General features: G+C 42.2%; 1 protein-coding gene across 1 annotated transcript; it reads right to left on the reverse strand.

The window, feature by feature from the left end:
- Positions 1-5,611: 5,611 nt before the first annotated feature.
- Positions 5,612-19,300, reverse strand: TMEM114 (transmembrane protein 114). Its single transcript, XM_014068421.2, has 4 exons — positions 18,921-19,300; positions 15,664-15,744; positions 9,094-9,231; positions 5,612-6,580 (listed from the first exon to the last, which is right to left on the reverse strand). Exons 1-4 carry the CDS (start codon positions 19,102-19,104, stop codon positions 6,348-6,350), a joined length of 636 nt encoding a protein of 211 aa, XP_013923896.2. The 5' UTR covers positions 19,105-19,300; the 3' UTR covers positions 5,612-6,347.

A 19,300-nucleotide genomic window follows, 5' to 3' on the forward strand; every position in this document is an offset into this window, starting at 1 on the left:
GATGGATGGATGGATGGATGGATGGATGGATAGATAGATAGATAGATAGATAGATAGATAGATAGATAGATAGATATACATAGATAGATGGATGGATGGATGGATGGATGGATGGATGGATGGATAGATGATAGATAGATAGATAGATAGATAGATAGATAGATAGATAGATAGATAGATAGATAGATAGATAGATATACATAGATGGATGGATGGATGGATGGATGGATGGATGGATAGATAGATAGAAATAGAGAGAGAGAGAGAGAGAGAGAGAGAGAGAGAGAGAGAGAGAGAGAGAGATACATAGATACATAGATGGATCGATGGATGGATGGATGGATGGATGGATGGATAGATAGATAGATAGATAGATAGATAGATAGATAGATAGATAGATAGATAGATAGATAGATATAGATAGATATAAAGAAAGATAGATAGATAGATAGATAGATAGATAGATAGATAGATAGATAGATAGATAGATAGATATACATACATAGATAGATGGATGGATGGATGGATAGATGATAGATAGATAGATAGATAGATAGATAGATAGATAGATAGATAGATAGATCTGTCCTCCATGTGGTCCCTCTCCTTCTCTCTCCCTTTCATGATCTATCTTTACCTCTCCTTCTCTCCCCCTCTTCCTCTGTCTCATGATCTTCACCTCTCTCTCCCTCTCATGATCTATCTTTACCTCTATCCCTCCCTCTCCCTCTCCCTCTCCCCTTCTCTCCCTCTCATCTTTCCCTCTTCCTCTTTATTTCACTCTCTCCATCTCATGATCTATCTACACCTCTCTTCCCTCCCTCCTTCTCTCTCCCTCTCATGATCTATCTTTACCTCTTCCTCTCTTTCTCCCCCTCTCTTCCCTGTCTCATGATCTATCTTCACCTCTCTGTCTCTCTCTGTCTCTCTCTCCTCCCTCTCTCTCATGATCTATTTTACCTCTCTCTCCCCCTCCTTCTCTCTCTCCACAAGATGGAGTTCAATCCTGACTGGCTCAAAGTCTCAACCTTCCATCCTTCCGAGGTGGGTGCCCCCCCCAACCCAAATTGTTGGGGGGGGGGCACAGGCTGAGTTTGTAAACTGCTTCAAGAGGGCTGTAAAGCTCTGTGAAGTGGTATATGTCTAAGTGTTCTTGATACAGTGCTAAATGCATCGCCTCAGTGGTTGTCTGGACTAGGCAGCCTTCGAGATCCCTTCCAACCCTCTGATTCTGTGTTCTACAAATAAACCTTCTCTTCATTCCTCCATGTAGCCCCCTTTTAAAGTTCTCCAAACTGATAGACATCCCTGCCTTGTGTGGTCCAGAGTTTAATGAGGTACTATGTCAAGAAATGTCTCTTTTATCTTTTCTGAATCTTGTACCATTCATGACGACTGCAATTGTTCTGAGATGAGTGGGTTGCGCTATCCGCTTTCTTCAGGCTGTGCGTCATTTTGCACAACTCGATTGTGTGTGTTCCTTTCTCTTATCGTCCTTTTCTAAGCAGAAAAAAGGACAAAGCAACGTAATCTCTCCTCGGAGAATTGTTCTTGTTTGTTGATACTGCCTTTCCCTGGACCTTTTCTTACACAATGGGCTACGTTTTCACTTCCATTTCCAACATGGTTTTTTGTTTTTGTTTCACATTATCAAACACAGGCTGGGCGCATCTGGTAATTCTCCCATTGGGAGAACGTTAGTGAAGGATGTCACTAAAACTCCTCTTGTCCCGGTTCTCAGAAGCTCTAAAGCGGGGGGGGGGGGACTCCCAGGCCACAGCCCCTTGGCAATCGCGGCTCCATTTGTTCAATTCTGCCAATTGCCAGCAGTTCGATCCTGATTGACTCAGCCTTCCATCCTACTGAGATAGGTAAAATGAGGACCCAAATTGTTGGGGATAACATGCTGTCTCTGTAAACTGCTTAGAGAGAGCTGTAAAGAACTACGAAGCGGTAAAAAAGTCTAAGTATTACTGCTAATGCTCTTCCTTTCTCCTTCCTTCCTTCCTTCCTTCCTTCCTTCCTTCCTTCCTTCCTTCCTTCCTTCCTTCCTTCCTTCCTTCCTTCCTTGCCAGTGGTTAAAATGCAGTATTGCAGGCTTATTCGGCCCACTGGCAGGAGTTCAGTCCTGACCGGTACAAGGTTGACTCAGCCTTCCCTCCTTCCGAGGTGGCTAATATGAGGACCCATATTGTTGGGGGAGAGAGGCTGACTTTGTAAACCACCTAGAGAGGGCTGTAAAGAACTATGAAGCGGTGTATAAATCTAAGTGCTATTGCTAATGGTATTATTAGTACCAGGCCACTTAATGGTCCTTCACAACTCAAGTGTTCTTGACAATTTGATTGGAAGATGCAAGGGATGGTACAGAAAAAAAAATCTGTTAGACTGAAGAAGTGATTAACAAGTAACACCGATTTTATACCGGGGAATTATAGTTACACATCTTGAAAGGTTAAAGAAAATATGTGAAATAAAAATGTACAAAAGGCAATTAGGAATATTTATATTGTATACAAATAAAGAGCAAATCCTGCTCTTTTCTTCCATTGATGATGTTACTTAGTTGGGTAATGAGACGTCTGCAAGAAAACAACCAAGCTCAGAAAGCACCACAATTTTGATTCCCTCTGGAGGGAATAAGAAGAGAATGTTCATGCAAGCATCATCTTGTTTCTCCATTAAGTTTACAATAGTAAGTGATTGTTTGTTATTGTTGTTGTTATTAATATTATTATTATTATTATTATTATTATTATATTTTTATTTCATTTTATTTTTATTATTAAATTTAGATGTGCCCTTCTGACCATCAAGCGACTCTGAGTGGCTTGCAATATCATAAAAAGTAATATAAGCAATTAAAAATGAGAGATATTAAAAGATTAAGTATTAAAACTAAAACATTTACATTAACAATGAACCAGAGACCATGACCTGAGCATGGAACTTCTATCCAATTGGGGAGGGGGGGATAGAGTGAAAAGACGCAGCCAGGGCAAAACACCAAAAGGTGTTGATTCCTAGATGATAGATTACAATTTACAGAGAGAATCACACTGATGACATTTTCTGAGTCAGAAGACTGGAATCCTATTAGAATTCTAATTTAACCTACTTTTTTCCAGCAGGGACAACAAGTTCAAGAATCTAACACCTGGAGACAACTGGACTGTCTTGTTTTTTTTTTCTTTTGAAGACATTTCACTTCACATCCAAGAAGCTTCTTCAGCTCTGACAGGATAGTGGGGAATGGAAAGATTTATACTCCTTGCAGACAGCTGGTCATTTGCATCCATTTAGAGGATCCTTGAAGCACTTGGAGGTTAGTCTGTGTCCTCAGGGACACCTGAGTTGGTGCTCCTGTTTCCTGTAATCTGCACTTTTCCCCCCTCTGGAAATCAATTCCTACTCCCCCACCATTAGAAGTCGGTAGCGATTCTCAGTCATCTAAGTCATGGTTGTCCCAAAGGTGATTTTTTTCAGGACTTTCTTGTTCTTTCTTTTCAAGACATTTCACTTCTCATCCAAGAAGCTTCCTTTGGGACAACCATGATCTAAATAACTGAGAATCTCTACACAAACTTTAAGTTAACGCCAGATTTTGTAATCTTTTCCCTTTCTCAAGCTTTTATTTCTGAGCTAATCAGTTCTCATTCTTGCCACTAGATGTGAGCAAAGACCAGAGGTTTCCCCACACAATGAAACTAAGCAGAAACCCCATTGGCTCTGTTCTCTTCTTTCTTTCTTTCTTTCTTTCTTTCTTTCTTTCTTCTATCTCTCTCTCCCTTTCTTCTTCTCTCTTTCCTTTCTTTTTCTCTATCTCTCTTTTCTCCCTCTTTCTTCCTCCCCTTTCTTTCTCCTCTCTTTCTTTCTCCCACCTTTCTTTCTTTCTCCCTCCCTGTTTCTTTCTTTTTCTCTATCTCTTTCTTTCTCCCTCTCTCTCTCTCTTTCTCTCTTTCTTTCTCCCCCCTCTCTTTCTTTCTTTCTTTCTTGGAAGGAAAAATAATTTTCTCACAAGTGCACATACTCCTCTGAGGAGAGGTAGGTGACAAACTAACATATCGAATTTGCCAAAACTCCAGGTGGCAACATGAATCTGAATTAAAGTAATTAAATAAATAAACCTATCAAGTTTTGTTTCCGTTTGGAAACTGCTTCTCCTTATATCCAGAGTGATTCTCTCCTTGTTCAATTTCCATCCATTATTCCTTGTCTGGCCTTTGGGTGCTTTGGGAAATAACTTGACCCCTCCTCTCTTTGGCAACCCCTCAAATATTGGAAGATGCTCTCATGTCTCCCCTGGTTCTTCTCTTCACTAGACCAGCCAGGCCCAGTTCCCGCAACCATTCTTCGTATGTTTTAGCTTCCAGTCCCCTCATCATCCTGGTTGCTCTTCTCTGGACTCTTTCTAGAGTCTCAACATCTTTTTTTATAGTCTGGTGACCAAAACTGGATGCAGGATTCTAGGTGTGGTCTTACTAGGGCTTTAAAGAGTGGTGTTAGTACATCATTTGATCTTGAATTAAGCAGACTTGGCTAGAACCTCATGCTAAGCCCCCACACACACATACACACCCCAAAATGAAATAAGGTTGCCACTAACCAAGATCTTCATATCACACAAATGCAGCCTACCACTTTTCACACTAGCAACTCTTGCAGCAGGGGTGCAATTCAAAAATTTTAGCAACTAGTTCTCTGCCCAGTTGCTGGGTGGGCATGGCCATGGTGGGTGTGGCCTGCATTTGAAGCCTCCAGGAGGGCGAAAACAACTTCTACACACACACACACACACACACACACACACACACACACACACCGGGCTCTGGAGGGCCTGCAGAGGCTGGAAACATTTCTGTACTTCCAAAACATCCAGGAGGCTTCTTTTTTGCCACTGGGCTCACTGTCCTGGGGTCATGTGATTACCATTTGTAACCTACCCAGCTGGCTTCCGGCAAGCAAACTCAATGGGGAAAAGTCAGATTTGCCAATGATAGCATGGTTCGCTTAATGATAACTGCAGTGGTTCACTTAATAACTGTGACAAAAAGGTTTGTAAAATGGGATGCAACTCACTTAATAACTATCTGGCCTAGCAATTGGAAATTAATTGTGATCCTAAGTCAAAGGACTACCTGTACATATCTATCTGACCTATGGACTGAATACTGCCAATATTTCCTTCTGGCAGTGCAGAAACAACTGCAGAATTTGTTCAGAATCTAAGCACCTGATAATCTCAGGAATTCAGATTTCTGTTTCATTTTTTTCTCCTTTAAAATTGAAGAAAAGAAGAAAACATCTAGGTAGCCCTTAGAAAAAGTATCTGCTGAAACTTCAGAAATTAGGATGGTGGATGGGCAAGATTTCCAAAACCTAAGGGTGAAAGGCAGTGGTGGGTTGCCATTTTTTTTTTAAATTACTGGTTCAGGCACGCTCCTGCGTGCGCGTGACTTTTCTGTGCATGCACAAAAGTGTCCGGGTGGGTGGGCGGAGCCTCCCACCACCGCTACTACAAGTTCGCCCAATCCGGAAGCAACCCACCTCTGGTGAAAGGCTAATTCTTCTTTAACCCTAATGTGTCAGTCTAACTGGCAACAACCAAAGTTGCAGTGAATAATTTTAAGTATTAAGTATAATCTTTATTGTCACTGAACTTACATACAATGTATTTGTACTTGAATATTATTAATATTTTAATAATTTAATTAATTAATCAATAATTTAATAATGTAATTAATATTATTTAATATTAAATATTGTACTTAAATACAATTAAAAGGGGGAAGAAGGATAAATTAGACAAAATAAAGATATTGTGTTAATTTGTTCAAGGAAGCATTGGTTTCCTATGGAATGCAGTATTTGAGGATACATATTGTTTTTATTTGCTTATATTACATGGAGTCACAGCTCTGCACAAATCTGGGTTTTTCATCTTCGTTTTGGGTGAAAATACTCAACTACTTGTACCGTTTCCCCCAAAATAAGACCTCCCTGGATAATAAGACCAATCAGGCTTTTGAACGCATGCACTAAAATAAGCCCTCCCCTGAAAATAAGCCCTCCCAGAAAATATCGCAACACAGCAACAGGCGTGAGGTGACCATGCTCGCCGCCTCCTGAACCTCAAAAATAATCAGACCTTCCCGAAAATAAGGCCAAGCGTTTATTTCGGGGGGGGGGTGTCAAAATAAAATAAGACCCTGTCTTGTTTTCGAGGAAACATGGTAGCAGTGGCAAAAACCCCTGAAGCGTGACTTCAACTTAGATCAAAGCAGTGATGAGAAAGAGATAGGGGGCAGGGATGGAGAGAGCAGGAAAGAGCACCATCTCCCATACCCTCAAATGAAATTGTCCCACCGTCGTTTCTGGCCCACCATCTTGGCCATGAGAATGAAGGCCAACCCGGTGAGAAGGTCAGCGCCGATGGAGACCCAGGCAAAGGCCAAAGACCAGCCAAACTGGATGTTGAGATTTTCCATGAACTTCTTCCTCCCCTGAAATGATGCGACGTGCTTGAAGAGGGCAGCAGAATAAGCAATGTAGATGCTCACCCCAAGGAGGGTAACGAGAGCTAAAAAGGACACAAGCAGAGTCAGAGGCCTCTATATTGAAAACTCTCTCCATAAGGATCTAGGAACAACTCGCCATGGCCAACTGCCACGGCCAACTTGCCACGGGACAATCCACGTCGGGTAAGAATCTGAACATTTAACACAGCATAATGGTTGAGCAAAATGGTTCGGTTGAGATCGGCATCTGTGGGACTGATTGGGGTAGATTGTATGGGTGTTTCCAAAATATAATTTTATCATATTTTATTTATCTATATATTAAATTATTGTACTTTATTCCAATTTTCATTTTGAATCAAATTTTATTCCAATTTCATTTTAAATCAAATTTTATTCCAATTTCATTTTAAATCAAATTTTATTCCAATTAAACTGTTTTTATCAGATTTTAGTAATAATTTGTATCTGGAATTCTGCACTTGGATATGGCCCAAGGGCTAATCAATAAAGTAAACTAAACACATGGGATAATAACATAATAAATGTTATCTGCCACTGTTTCTTCCACATTATTTCCATTTTTGTCAATAGAAATAATGCCAAAGAAACAGTGGTGGATTATATTGATCACATTGAGTTACCCCGCATGGAATTGTCTCGTGGCCAGTTGGCCACAATGAGTTGTCCTATAGCCAGTTGGCCATGGTGAGTTGGCCACAGCGAGTTGTCCCATTCCACCAGTGGTGGGATTCAAATAATTGGTTCTCTGCCCTAATGACTATCTGGGTAGGTGGGGCTCGGTGGTCATGTGACTGGGTGGGCTTGGCCAATTCAAGGTCACTCAGGTCGATGGGTGCTTCACCTTAGCTGTTACAATGTAATAAGGGTTAACCAGTGAGGCAATTTCTGTAAGCAGGTCAATAAAGATTAGGCTAGGAACAACAGCAAAATGTTTCCTTCCTGCCTTCCTTACAGGATTAGCCCTGTAAAGTGGAAAAAACAAAAGGAGATTTCTTCCAACAACCGGTTCTCTGAACTACTTAGAAAGTTACCAGCTGGTTCTCCCGAATAGGTGCGAACTGGCTGAATCCCACCACTGCATTCCACTCTATAAACCATTATGCAGATTCTGAAGACTAGAAGGAATTTGGTCATTGTAACCATGAGTGCATGAGTACAAACGCATGAGTACCATTTGAAGTTATGATGGCCCCAACCCTCCCTAAAGGCTAAAATTATTTAGTGCGGATGATGGCACACACAGAGAGACACACCTATGGTATGCAATGGTACAACTTGATGTGGCCAACTAACGTGGCCAACCTGCCACAGCCAACACACCATGGAACAACTCGCTGTGGGACAATTCGACAATTCAATGTAAGTATTTTTTTACCATTCACATTTCATTCTGTCCCTTCTTTTGCACCCTTTCTTTAATGGTCTTTATTCCACCGTTTCTTCGATATGAATGCAACTCTTTTCCTGCAGTGAGTTGGCCATCGCAAGTTGGCTGTGCCGAGTTGCCCTAGACCCCCTGTGATCATATGACCATATTTTAGGCACTTGGCAAGCTTTGCAGCCAGTGGAGCATTCCACAGTCACAGGATACAATTTATGACTTTCTTGCCAGAAATAAGCCCTCGATGTTCGGTTTAAAAAAAAAACATCGATAGGAATGCTTTGACTCACTTACCTGTAGGCATGATGACTTACTATGAACATGTCCTATTGTCTCCTTCGTATTTATTTGTATTTTTTGTATCTGTTTTATACATTTGATAATGTCAGATGGCATTTTAAGGAAATCACTAAAATTAAAAAGCAGAGGTTTTCATGAACTCACACAAAGCTTCTGCCTTTTAATCAAACGTGTTTGACCAAGAAAGGTCCTATCAGACTCCAGATTCCTTCGCCTGGAAAAATCCATCCCACTTTTCCTGCCCACAGACTTGATGGGGAAGTTTGAAGAGCCAGCTGAATGGCCAGCCGACTCTAAGTCATCTCAAAGATGTTACTTTTTGGACTCTCAAATCATAGAACATAGAATCACAGCTGGGTCCAGTGCCTGATGCGTGGATACGCAGAAGGCAGAGGAGAGGAGAGCAGTGGAAATATATGGGCCGGTCCTTGGGAAGGAAGGGCCACCACTGCTAGTGAAGCCCCACCCTAGCTCTGGGGATAAAAGGCAGGGGGTGGAAATGAATAGGTGTGGCAGACAACTACTCATCTCCCGGATGGGCAGACTTGTTAGCCTGAGAGAGAAACCTTTTGCCAGGGCTGCCAGCATTCCTAATAAAGGAATCTTCTGTGTTCACATCGGAGGGTTTCTTGTGTTTGGGGAGCTGGTTTCAGAACACCTACTAGTTCCCTCAATCGTTCATCATAGTTTAGTCTTCAGATCCCTTATCATTTTAGTTGCTCCTCTCTGCACTCTTTCTTGGGTCTCAACATCTTTTTCGTATCATGGTGACCTGAACTGAATGCAGTGTGGTCTCACAATGCAGTATAAATTGGTACGAACACTTGACATGATAATCGGTCCACCTCAAGGATCAGTTTGACCACATACCTCCTAGAAGAAAGAGCACCCCGGTGAACAGCATAAGGCAGAAAGCTTGGGTGAAGATGCTAAGGATACCTGCCATTCCTCCCAAGATGATGATGACAAGACTTAGAGGCAACAGGACCACAAATGCCCCATTAAGGTCTGGAAAGGAGAGAGAGGGAGAGAAGTAATCACTTCAACGTAGCTCAAAGCAGTGATGAGAAAGAGACAGGAGACAGGGATGGAAAGAGCAAGTGAAGAGCATCATCTCCAACACCCTCAAATGAAACTGTCCCACCAGCATTTCTGGCCCACCACCTTGGCCATGAGAACGAAGGCCAACCCGGTGAGAAGCTCAGTGCTGATGGAGACAGGGGTGGGATTCAGCCGGTTAAGACGTTTGGGCGAACCAGATGTTAATTTTACATCTGGTTTGTCGAACCGGTAGTTCCAACGACCGGCTGGCCTCGCCCCATCCCACCCCTCCCAGCAGCCCCCATGCGGCCAGTTTTGGGTCCCAAGTAAGTGCAGGGGCCATGTGGAGCCTGGGGAGGTAGAAAATGGGCCTCCCAGAGGTCTGTGGAGGGTATAAACAGGACTATTTCCAGCCTCTGGAGAGCCAGGGGAGGTGGAAAACGGGCCCTCCACAGCCTGTTTTCGCTCCCACGATGGTGTAGGAGGCTGACTATGCCATGCCTACCATGGCCACGCCCATCCAGCAACCAGGCAGCGAACCATTGTTAAATTATTTGAAGCCCACCACTGGATGGAGACCCAGGCAAAGGCCAAAGACCAGCAAAAGTGAATGATGAGATTTTCCAAGAGATTCTTCGTTCCCTGAAAAGATGCGACATGCCTGAAGAGGGCAGCGGAATAAGCAATGTAGATGCTGACCCCCAAGGAGGGTAATGTTCTAACCTAGGCTTCCTGAGAAAACATAAATCACAATCTTAGTCCCAAAAACTGTCTTTTATTTATACACCTGTAAATTATGGCCATTCACAGTCCCCAAGGCTTCACAAACAGTCTGTGAAGCTTCCGATGTCTGTTCAAGTTGCCACAGTCTTTCAGGGAAATGTTGATAAACACCCACCTTATCTCCCTGGGAATCCTGCCAGAGACCTAATTGCCAAATGCAGAGCAAGGCCAAACTTAGCACAGAGTCGAACAGAACTTTTCAAAGCTTGAACCAACCAGATGAACTAATTGCATCCTGCAAAAGCTCACATCCGATTCACTCCTCTTTTATCTCTTATGGGAGGGGCCAATCATACTCCCAAGTTGACCCTGTTTTCTTAATTGTTTGTGCCTTCTGGCAGCTCTGTACACACTGGGAACAGGTTCCTGCTGTTCTTCTGCCTTGCTGATGTCAGACTCCAAAGGCTCCAGAGGCAGCAAATAACTACCAGATGGCTGTGGCCCCCTCTCAGCCTCCAATGCAGATCCCTCATCCGAGCCTTCCCCAAATTCCAGGACTGGCCCAATTTCCTAGCCAACTTCCTCACTGTCCGAATCTGCTGGCTGCTCTGCTGGCTGCTGGCAGGCCACAACAGGTAACAAGAGCTAAAGCCATATTGAAAACTCTCTCCATCTGGAGCTACTTCCTATTGCAATCCATCCATCACACATTTAGCTGCAAATGCCACCATTTCTTCTCTTCTGCCCTTGATTCATTTTCTCTCTACTCTCTCGTGTATGAATATTTCAGATGAAAATCTTTGGGGAAAGAGAGTTCAGCTTGATTGGTAAAATGCCATACCCAGGATCGTAGAAGCAGTAACATGGGCTTCCTTACACCAAAATCCAATAGTTTATGCTGATGGAAGTCTAGCCAAGACATGGTCATGGCTCAGTGGAAATTGGGGGGAAGGGGCGGGGGGAGGACACATCAGAGAAAATGTGACCAAAAATGAAAATGAATCTATTCAGAAAAGACTTTTTGGATTCACAAAATGCTTCATGAAATCAGAGACGTTGTATTGGATTCACATCAGGGGTGAAATCCAACAGGTTCTGGAGAACCGGTAGTGGAGATTTTGAGTAGTTCGGAGAACCAGTAAATACCACCTCTGGCTAGCCCAGGAGTGGGGTGGGAATGGAGATTTTGCAGTATCCTTCTCCTGCCATGCCCACCAAGCCACGCCCACAGAACAGGTAGTAAAAAAAATGAATTTCACCACTGATTCACACAACATGCTAAACCTACCTGAACGTAATTGTGGTTGGTTGGTGGGTGGGTTGGTTTTGGTCCTATAGCTTGCAGTATTGTATGAACCAAGATTGCTGCATCAATAAGTCCAGATTCCGGGTTGCCCAGCTGAAGCTCATTCTTTAAACACAACCGTTATCACATAACCGAATGCAGTATAGAATGATTTCTCTTGTACTAATCTACTGGTAGTTGAAATGTTAATTTATACCATTAATCCATGCATGATATGACATAACACTAAAGAAATTGACTTTTGATACCATGCCTGGCAAGAGGGTACTATAGCTGTCTCTTTCGTTGGGTCCGCATTGGTGTTGCAGACATGCTCACCTGAACTAATTCTCTGATTTGGGGCAACTTGGCTAATGCTCCAGAGGAGAAGCATTCATATTTGTGGGCAACAGCAAAACTCATCCGTGTTTCTCAGAACAGGACTTCAACAACCAGCCAATGGACTGATGGCAATCTCAGTCCAGATCTCAGGAGTGCCGGTCTCTTGGTCTCTTGGCCTTGAATACCGTTTAACTTCCAAGGTGCTGGGAGATTACTTATCCGCATAAATAAATAAATAATAAATAAATAAATAAATAAATAAATAAATAAATAGCAAACTGCTTTTTTAATCCTCTGGCTGGTTCCTTTCCATCTGAGTAAACGGCCGTGTTGCATCTTGCCAAGCACCTCGTGGCGCAGCTGTTTTCGTTTGCAAGTTCTCCTCGCTGCACCGAGATAATCATTAACCACTAATGGATAAGCTTTCCTTGAAGTTTTCTCCTGTGTCCTAGGAGCCCTCCACACGATGGCTTTTTATCGCTGGCTTTGTTCCCAATGCAATTGCTTTTCCATCTCTCTTTCTCTGACCCATCACCCCAGGACCATTGTGCTACCAGCTGCCCAAACAGAAGGTTGCTAGGTGCCTCTCCGTAGCTTTGGGCATTTCATAGATGTGGTCTTCTAAGAGTAGTCAGGATTGGTGCTTCCAGTTGCTTTATTTACTTCTTCACTGGTCCCGACCAAGGTAGGGGAACCTAATGGCAGCTCCTACTACCTCTGAACAGGAATGAAAGGCAGCTGATATGTTCAGAATAACAGAATAACTGAGTAACAAGGGACTTTGGAGGTCTTCTTGTCCAACTCCTGGCTCAAGCAGGAAACTCTAAACCAGTGGTTCTCAACCTGTGGGTCGGGACCCCTTTCATAAGGGTCGCCTAAGACCATTGGAAAACACATATTTTTGATGGTCTTAGGAACTGAGACACCAATTTTATGGTTGGGGGTCACCACAACATGAGGAACTGTATTAAAGGGTCGCGGCATTGAGAAGTTTGAGAACCACTGCTCTAAACCATTACAGACTTGTTCAATTTCTTCTTAAAAACGCCCAGTCTTCTTAAAAACGCCCAGAGAGAAGCTGTTCCACTGGTTAATTGTTCTCAATGTTAGGAAATTTCTCCTTTGTTCTAGATTGCTTCTCTTCTTGATTGGTTTCCACCCATTGCTTCTTGTCCTGCCTTCAGGTGCTTTGAGGAATAGGTTGACCCCCTCTTCTTTGTGGCAGCCCCTGTGATATTGGAACATTGCTATCGTCACTCCTTGTCCTTATTTCATTAAACTAGACATACATTTGAAATAATAGAAAATTAATAGACATGCATTTTCCTTCAAAGAACCAGAAAATACCACTAGTGTTGGTCTGTTTCTGTGTGTGTGTGTGTGTGTGTGTGTGTGTGTGTGTGTGTTTGTGTGTGTGTCCCTCCCTCCCCCACTCTCTCTCGCTCTCTCCCCTGCCTGCTTTCAAATTTTAAGTGCTCACAATAAAACAAATGGAAGTTGTTTGGCTAAAAAAAGGGATTTTACCAATTGATGAGTGGCTGGCTTATCAAAGTAGTCATTTCAAGATTATATAACCTGCTCTGTGGCTGTTTGGGAAGAATGTCTGTCATCTATCAAAATGATGCCACAACACAAGGGAAAATTGAATATGCTGCCCTATAGAAGGGACTTCCCTCTAGACCCTAATTTATTGTGCCAATATACGTATATATTGGCAAATTTCTGCATGAGAAGCTGCTAATTAAGCAGTTGGAAGGGTTTCCCCCCACAATTTTGAGTAGGCTCGGGTTTCATAATGAATAAATTTTATAACCACATTGTTTTTATTCAGTAGAAATTGCTGGTCATCATCATCCTCCAAATCCCTTTTTCTAAATTGAATCCCAGTAGACATATTTCCATGGAGAGCAGAGACAATGACTAAAGAACTGGTTCTTCAAAGTCTCTCTGGATAAGAGAGAGGACAAGGGATTGCCCACATTCGCTCTAGAGTCCAGAGGTGTCAAACTCAAGGCCCGTGGGCCAGATGCAGCCCGTGATGTGGTCGGATCCAGCCTGCAAAGAGGAAAGAACAGAGAACATTCCATGCCAGTATTGGCCTTACCAGCCATTTGCGGACACACCGTGGACAGCCCACTACCCACTAGATGTCAAGGTCCTCTTCAAAAACAATGGACAAACATCATCATCATGTTGAAAAGATGTCAAAGAAAGAATAATAGATGTAAGACGAATCTTGCACGATGCAGAAATAGTACAATCAGAATTACTAGATTTTTTTTTTAAGTGTGATTCGTCTTTCTCAAGTCTGAATCTTTATCACTTCACTTCAAGACACACATATAACAACTTTATTTCAAGAGCGGCATTGTTTGCCAATTAGCTTCCAGGTGCAATTCAAGCTGCTGCCATTAAAGCCCTTTGTGGTTCCACACTAAACCCGCCATCCTGGGCCCAACGTTTGGGAGGTCAGGCTCTGCCTGTCACAAGCCAGGACAAAGGGTGAGTGATGGAGGAGTAACACCTCCTTAAAGAACCTTGGTCCAGCTGGCCTGGCTGGGAGCACCTCGTAAGGGCCCCTTTCCAGGGTTACAGGAGAAGACGGTCAACAGTTTTGAAGGCGGAAGAGGACTCTACGCCCCCAACGGCAGATCAAGCAGCAGAACCATCTTCTAGGAGAAGGGAAGCTCGGAATACAAACCTCCACTGCCTTGTGGCTATATCCATTACTGGAAAAGGCTTCAGGAGTCAACCTCAAGGCAAAATCTGGAGCCGGAGTCCCGGAAGCAGTTTGTGACTGTGTACAACCATGTTCTGGAAACTCTTGTGATGCAGCTGGAACCAATCGTATCGGCTCTGCCATTCCATTGGACTATTCCAGTATGTGGAGAGGGGGATCTGCTGCTTAGGTAACAGTCTATCCTCTGTATCAATCTACCCAGGCCTTGTGCTCTGGAGAGGACACTCCAGCTTTACCTCTTTCCAGAGCACGATACCATCGTCTTTTGAGACTGATGGGTGTCAATGCTATGGTTCCATAACATTTTTTAGGGACTTCCTTCTTCTGTTCATCAGACCATCCAACCACATTAAATGGGGTCAACTCCTTCCAGGTTCTGTCCCATGGGACTTCCAACCAGCTTCATTTCCCCCCTTCTAATGTCCGTAACACCTGGCCTCTGCTAGACAGCTTCCCGCAAGTAAGGTTAATATAGCGTCTTATTTTCTTTTGACACCCCCCCCCCCGAAATAAGTGCTTGACCTTATTTTCAGGAAAGTCTTATTATTTTTGAGGTGCAGGAGGCGGCGAGCGTGGTCACCTCATGGCTGCTGCTGTTTTACACTGCTATGGCAGTGAGGGGCAAGGCGTGTCGCTGGATCTGCCACTCTTTTTAAGGCGATTAGCGTGACGGAAGGGGCGCAATGGCTAAGGTTGCAGGAGCGGCTGTTAGGTAACGGCATGTGGGGTGTGGGGGGCATGTTCCCCCCTCCCTTCCGCTGGCCTCACCTCATCTGCTCAGACGAAAGACGCCAGGAAAAAAAACCAAATAAGAGATAGGGACAAGAACCTGACAAGAAACAGTCAAGTTGGTCCTTTAGAGCAGTGGTCTCCAACCATTGCTCTAAAGCTATGCTGGCTGAGGAACTCTGGGAGTTGAAGTCCACAGGTCTTAAAGTTGCCAAGGTTGGAAACCACTGCTTTAGAGTATGGAATGACGAAAGAAATGACTTAAATGAATGAGCAGGAGGGGGAGAGTTTCTTAGGAGTAGAGTCTATAAAATGTATTGTTTGAATGCTATTATTTGCTCTCCTTGTACTCGATCTACTTGGGAAGAGACTTGGAGGCTGCCTTTGCAAACACTTTTTTATTTTTCTGCAAATAAACCTTTTTGAATTGTCAACCAGACTTGTCTCTGTGTTGTGAGGATTTTAATATATTTTATTTATTGGGTTTTTATCTCACAAGTCTGAGGGCAGTGTTGGTAGACAATGCTGACTTCCCTGTACGGCAACTGCTGTCAGGAAATACAACTTAGAAGCTACTTACACAGGACATTCTTACGCGAAGTTGTCATGTTTGCAGTCTTAGACTTGAACGGGTTTACCATAGGGAGGCATGTCCTATTAACTGCAAGAAAAGAGGAAACCATCAACATCAACCAACGGTTTTGGTCAACAATTTCCCACCTGGCACCACCGCTTAATCGACTTAAGCTTCGAGTTGATTAATCTGACAATTAAAACAGAAGCCATGAAATACAGCCGTAGCCACCCAAATGTTCTCTGCCTCATTATTAGAATGTTGTTAGCATGTTGTGTGGATATGTATTGTCCAAAGTTCTTGCATTCAATCAGGGCAATTACTTAAGAACCTAAACTGTAATATTTTGAGAAATAGCATAGTTGAAATCCTGCTGATCTGAACAAGAAATAGAAATAGAATAACAGAGTTGGAAGGGACCTTAGAGGTCTTCTAGTCCAACCCCCTGCCTAGACAGGAAACCCTACACCACGTCAGCAAATGGTTATCAAACATTTTAAAAAAAACTTCCAGGGTTGGAGCATTTACAACTTCTGGAGGCAAGTTGTTCCTCTGGTTAATTGTTCTAACTGTCAGGAAATTTCTCCTTAGTTCTAAGTGGCTTCTCTCCTTGATTAGTTTCCACCCATTACTTCTTGTTCTACACTCAGGTGCCTTGGAGAACAGCCTGGCTCCCTCTTCTTTGCGCCAAGCCCTGAGATATTGGAACACTACTATGTCGCCCCTCCTTTTCATCAGACTAGACATACCCAGTTCCATCAACCCTTCTTTATATGCTCTTTGTCTGTATAATATTGATAAAAACAATTCATTATATTATATATTGCCCACCTAGAGACTCTAGGCTATAAAGTATAGGTTTATACTTTTCTCATTCATAGTTTCTCAAAGTATCCCAGTTGAAAAAATATGGCCTTTCAAAATCCTCCACTGAATATGAGAAGAAAAAGGAGTAGGAGTAGGAGTAGGAGTAGGAGTAGGAGTAGGAGTAGGAGTAGGAGTAGGAGTAGGAGTGAATAGAATAGAATAGAATAGAATAGAATAGAATAGAATAGAATAGAATAGAATAGAATAGAATAGAATAGAATAGAATAATAGGATGGGATGGGATGGGATGGAATAGGAGTAGGAGTAGAATAGAATAGAATAATAGGATGGGATGGGATGGGATGGGATGGGATGGAATAGGAGTAGGAGTAGAATAGAATAGAATAGAATAATAGGATGGGATGGGATGGGATGGGATGGAATAGGAGTAGGAGTAGGAGTAGGAGTAGGAGTAGGAGTAGGAGTAGGAGTAGGAATAGAATAGAATAGAATAGAATAGAATAGAATAGAATAGAATAGAATAGAATAGAATAGAATAGAATAGAATAGAATAGAATAGAATAGAATAGAATAGAATAGAATAGAATAGAATAGAATAGAATAGAATAGAATAGAATTCTTTATTGGCCAAGTGTGATTGGACACACAAGGAATTTGTCTTTGGCGCATAGGCTCTCAGTGTACATAAAAAGACAAGATACATCCATCAAGAATCATAAGATACAACACTTTATGATAGTCATAGGGTACAAATTGGGTACATGGGGATTTGTAGAGAGGATTACACAATGAAAGACAAGATATATTCACACATTTCCTGGCCACCTTGTCATTAAAGAGGCACCCTTTCTCACACACACACACACACACACACACACACACACACACACACACACACGGCACATAGGACAGATTGTCCAAAATTCTCTTCCCCTTCCAAACAACTTCCATGCTAACTTCTCTTTCATTTGACTAAATCACTGAGGGTGGGGGAGGGGCAGGGAGACATAGTACAGCACTATTTTTGTTCTCCTAAGCCTTGAAAATATTAGAAAGGTCATGAGTTCAGATGAATCTTGTTTGAAAACGAAACTCTAGTCATGGAACCTAACAATTGTTAGGATGAGAAAACAAAATAGGGGGTGAGAATGGAATGGAATGGAACAGAACAGAACAGAACACAATAGAATTCTTTATTGGCCAAGTGTGATTGGACACACAAGGAATTTGTCTTTGGTGTATATGCTCTCAGTGTACATAAAAAGAAAAGATATATTCATCAAGAATCATAAGGTACAACAGTTAATGATAATCATAGGGTACAAATAAGCAATCAAATCATACTAGGAAACAAATAAAACAATATAAATTGTAAAGATACAAGAAACATGGCTATAGTTATAAGTGGGAAGAGATAGGTACTAGGAAGGAAGAGAATAATAATAATAATAATAATAATAATAATAATAATAATAATAATAATAGTAATATGGTCTTAGTAAATAATTTGACAGTGTTGTGTGGCTGAGGAAAGTCGCACAATGACTGAGGAAACCGGGTATATCTAGTCTAACGAACAGCATTATTAAAATATTTATGTTTGTTGTAGTTACTGTTATTTTAGATTCTATTGTGAACCACCTAAAGATGTGTAACTGTGGTAGTATAGAAAGTGAATATAAATAAACAGCTGCCAATTTGTCAGGATCCAAAATGGAGTTATGGCTTATTCCATATGGTTTCAAAATGTGTTTATTTATCCTTCCCTTCATTGTGCATTCTGGTTTTCCTGATCTGAAGGACTAAGTCCAACAGAACTTTTTAGCATAGACGTGATATCAGGAACAGTTTCACTCTAAGGTGTTGGGTGGGAAGAATAGCTCATATTTTACACAATGAGAAAGTGTGGGAAACTGGTTGCCCAGAAACTAAATATCACAGACTGGGCAATCCTTTTTTACTCAAAATGGAACTTTGAAATATTGATACTATACGAACTCCATGCAAATGTCATTTTTAAGTAGTAAATTTAAACAATTGTATTGTAATAGTATTACAGTCTTAGTAAATAATTTGACAGTGTTGTGGGAATTAGTTGTTTAGCAGAGTGATGGCATTTGGGAAAAACTCTCTTTATGTCTAGTTGTTCTGGTGTGGAGTGTCCTGTAGCATCGTTTTGAGGGTAGAAGTTGAAACAATTTATGTCCAACCTTATGCAAATTCAAAATGACACCAAACGTTTTTAAAGCTTTCTCCTTATCAAAATACACAAATCTTCTCCTTTGGCATTAAAAGTATCCATCAACCCCATTGTTGGACCACTTGGGAGTCTAGCTTTAGGAAAGGGTCATTCAGTTATGCCAATTAAATATGCCGATTCCTTGCTCCAAAAAACCAAACCACCAACTTCCCAGGGAAACCCTGGATGTACTTACATTGGCAAGTCCTCCAGAGTCCTCTATGGAACTTCACGCTACCTGTAAGGTTGGTGAAGCCCTCCAATCCTGAAGCATCAATTTGGTACCAAAAGTCTGTGGCCAGGGCAGCCACCAGGAAGGTGAAACTTATAACACCCGCCAAGACTGCAAACACAGAAACTTTGTTCAGTTTGACTTTCATGGCGATGGTTGTTGCTGTCTGCGTTGGCCCTTGAGATGGATGGTATTCTCCACTGGTCTTTAAGAATAAATGAACAGGACTGCCAGGGACATCTCTTGCAAGCCCACCTTCTGGAGTTTCCCTGGATGGCCAATGTCTGCAGTGTTTCCTTAAATTTTACTGATGTGTATGCCTACTGATAGTTCGATCATCTACT

This window comes from Thamnophis sirtalis, unplaced genomic scaffold, assembly GCF_051295495.1.
Source record: "Thamnophis sirtalis isolate CommonGarterSnake01/CBP01778 unplaced genomic scaffold, rThaSir2_p1.2 scaffold_14, whole genome shotgun sequence".
In the NCBI taxonomy this organism is placed as follows: Eukaryota; Metazoa; Chordata; class Lepidosauria; order Squamata; family Natricidae; genus Thamnophis; species Thamnophis sirtalis.

Bases quoted from the DNA above. Each gene is read 5' to 3' on its own strand.
- TMEM114 (XM_014068421.2), bottom strand. From the start codon at position 19,104: ATGAAAGTCAAACTGAACAAAGTTTCTGTGTTTGCAGTCTTGGCGGGT. The intron at 15,745-18,920 runs GTAAGTACATCC...CTTTTCTTGCAG, and splicing joins ACTCTGGAGGACTTGCCAAT to TTAATAGGACATGCCTCCCT. The intron at 9,232-15,663 runs GTAAGTAGCTTC...TCTCCTTTCCAG, and splicing joins TTCGCGTAAGAATGTCCTGT to ACCTTAATGGGGCATTTGTG.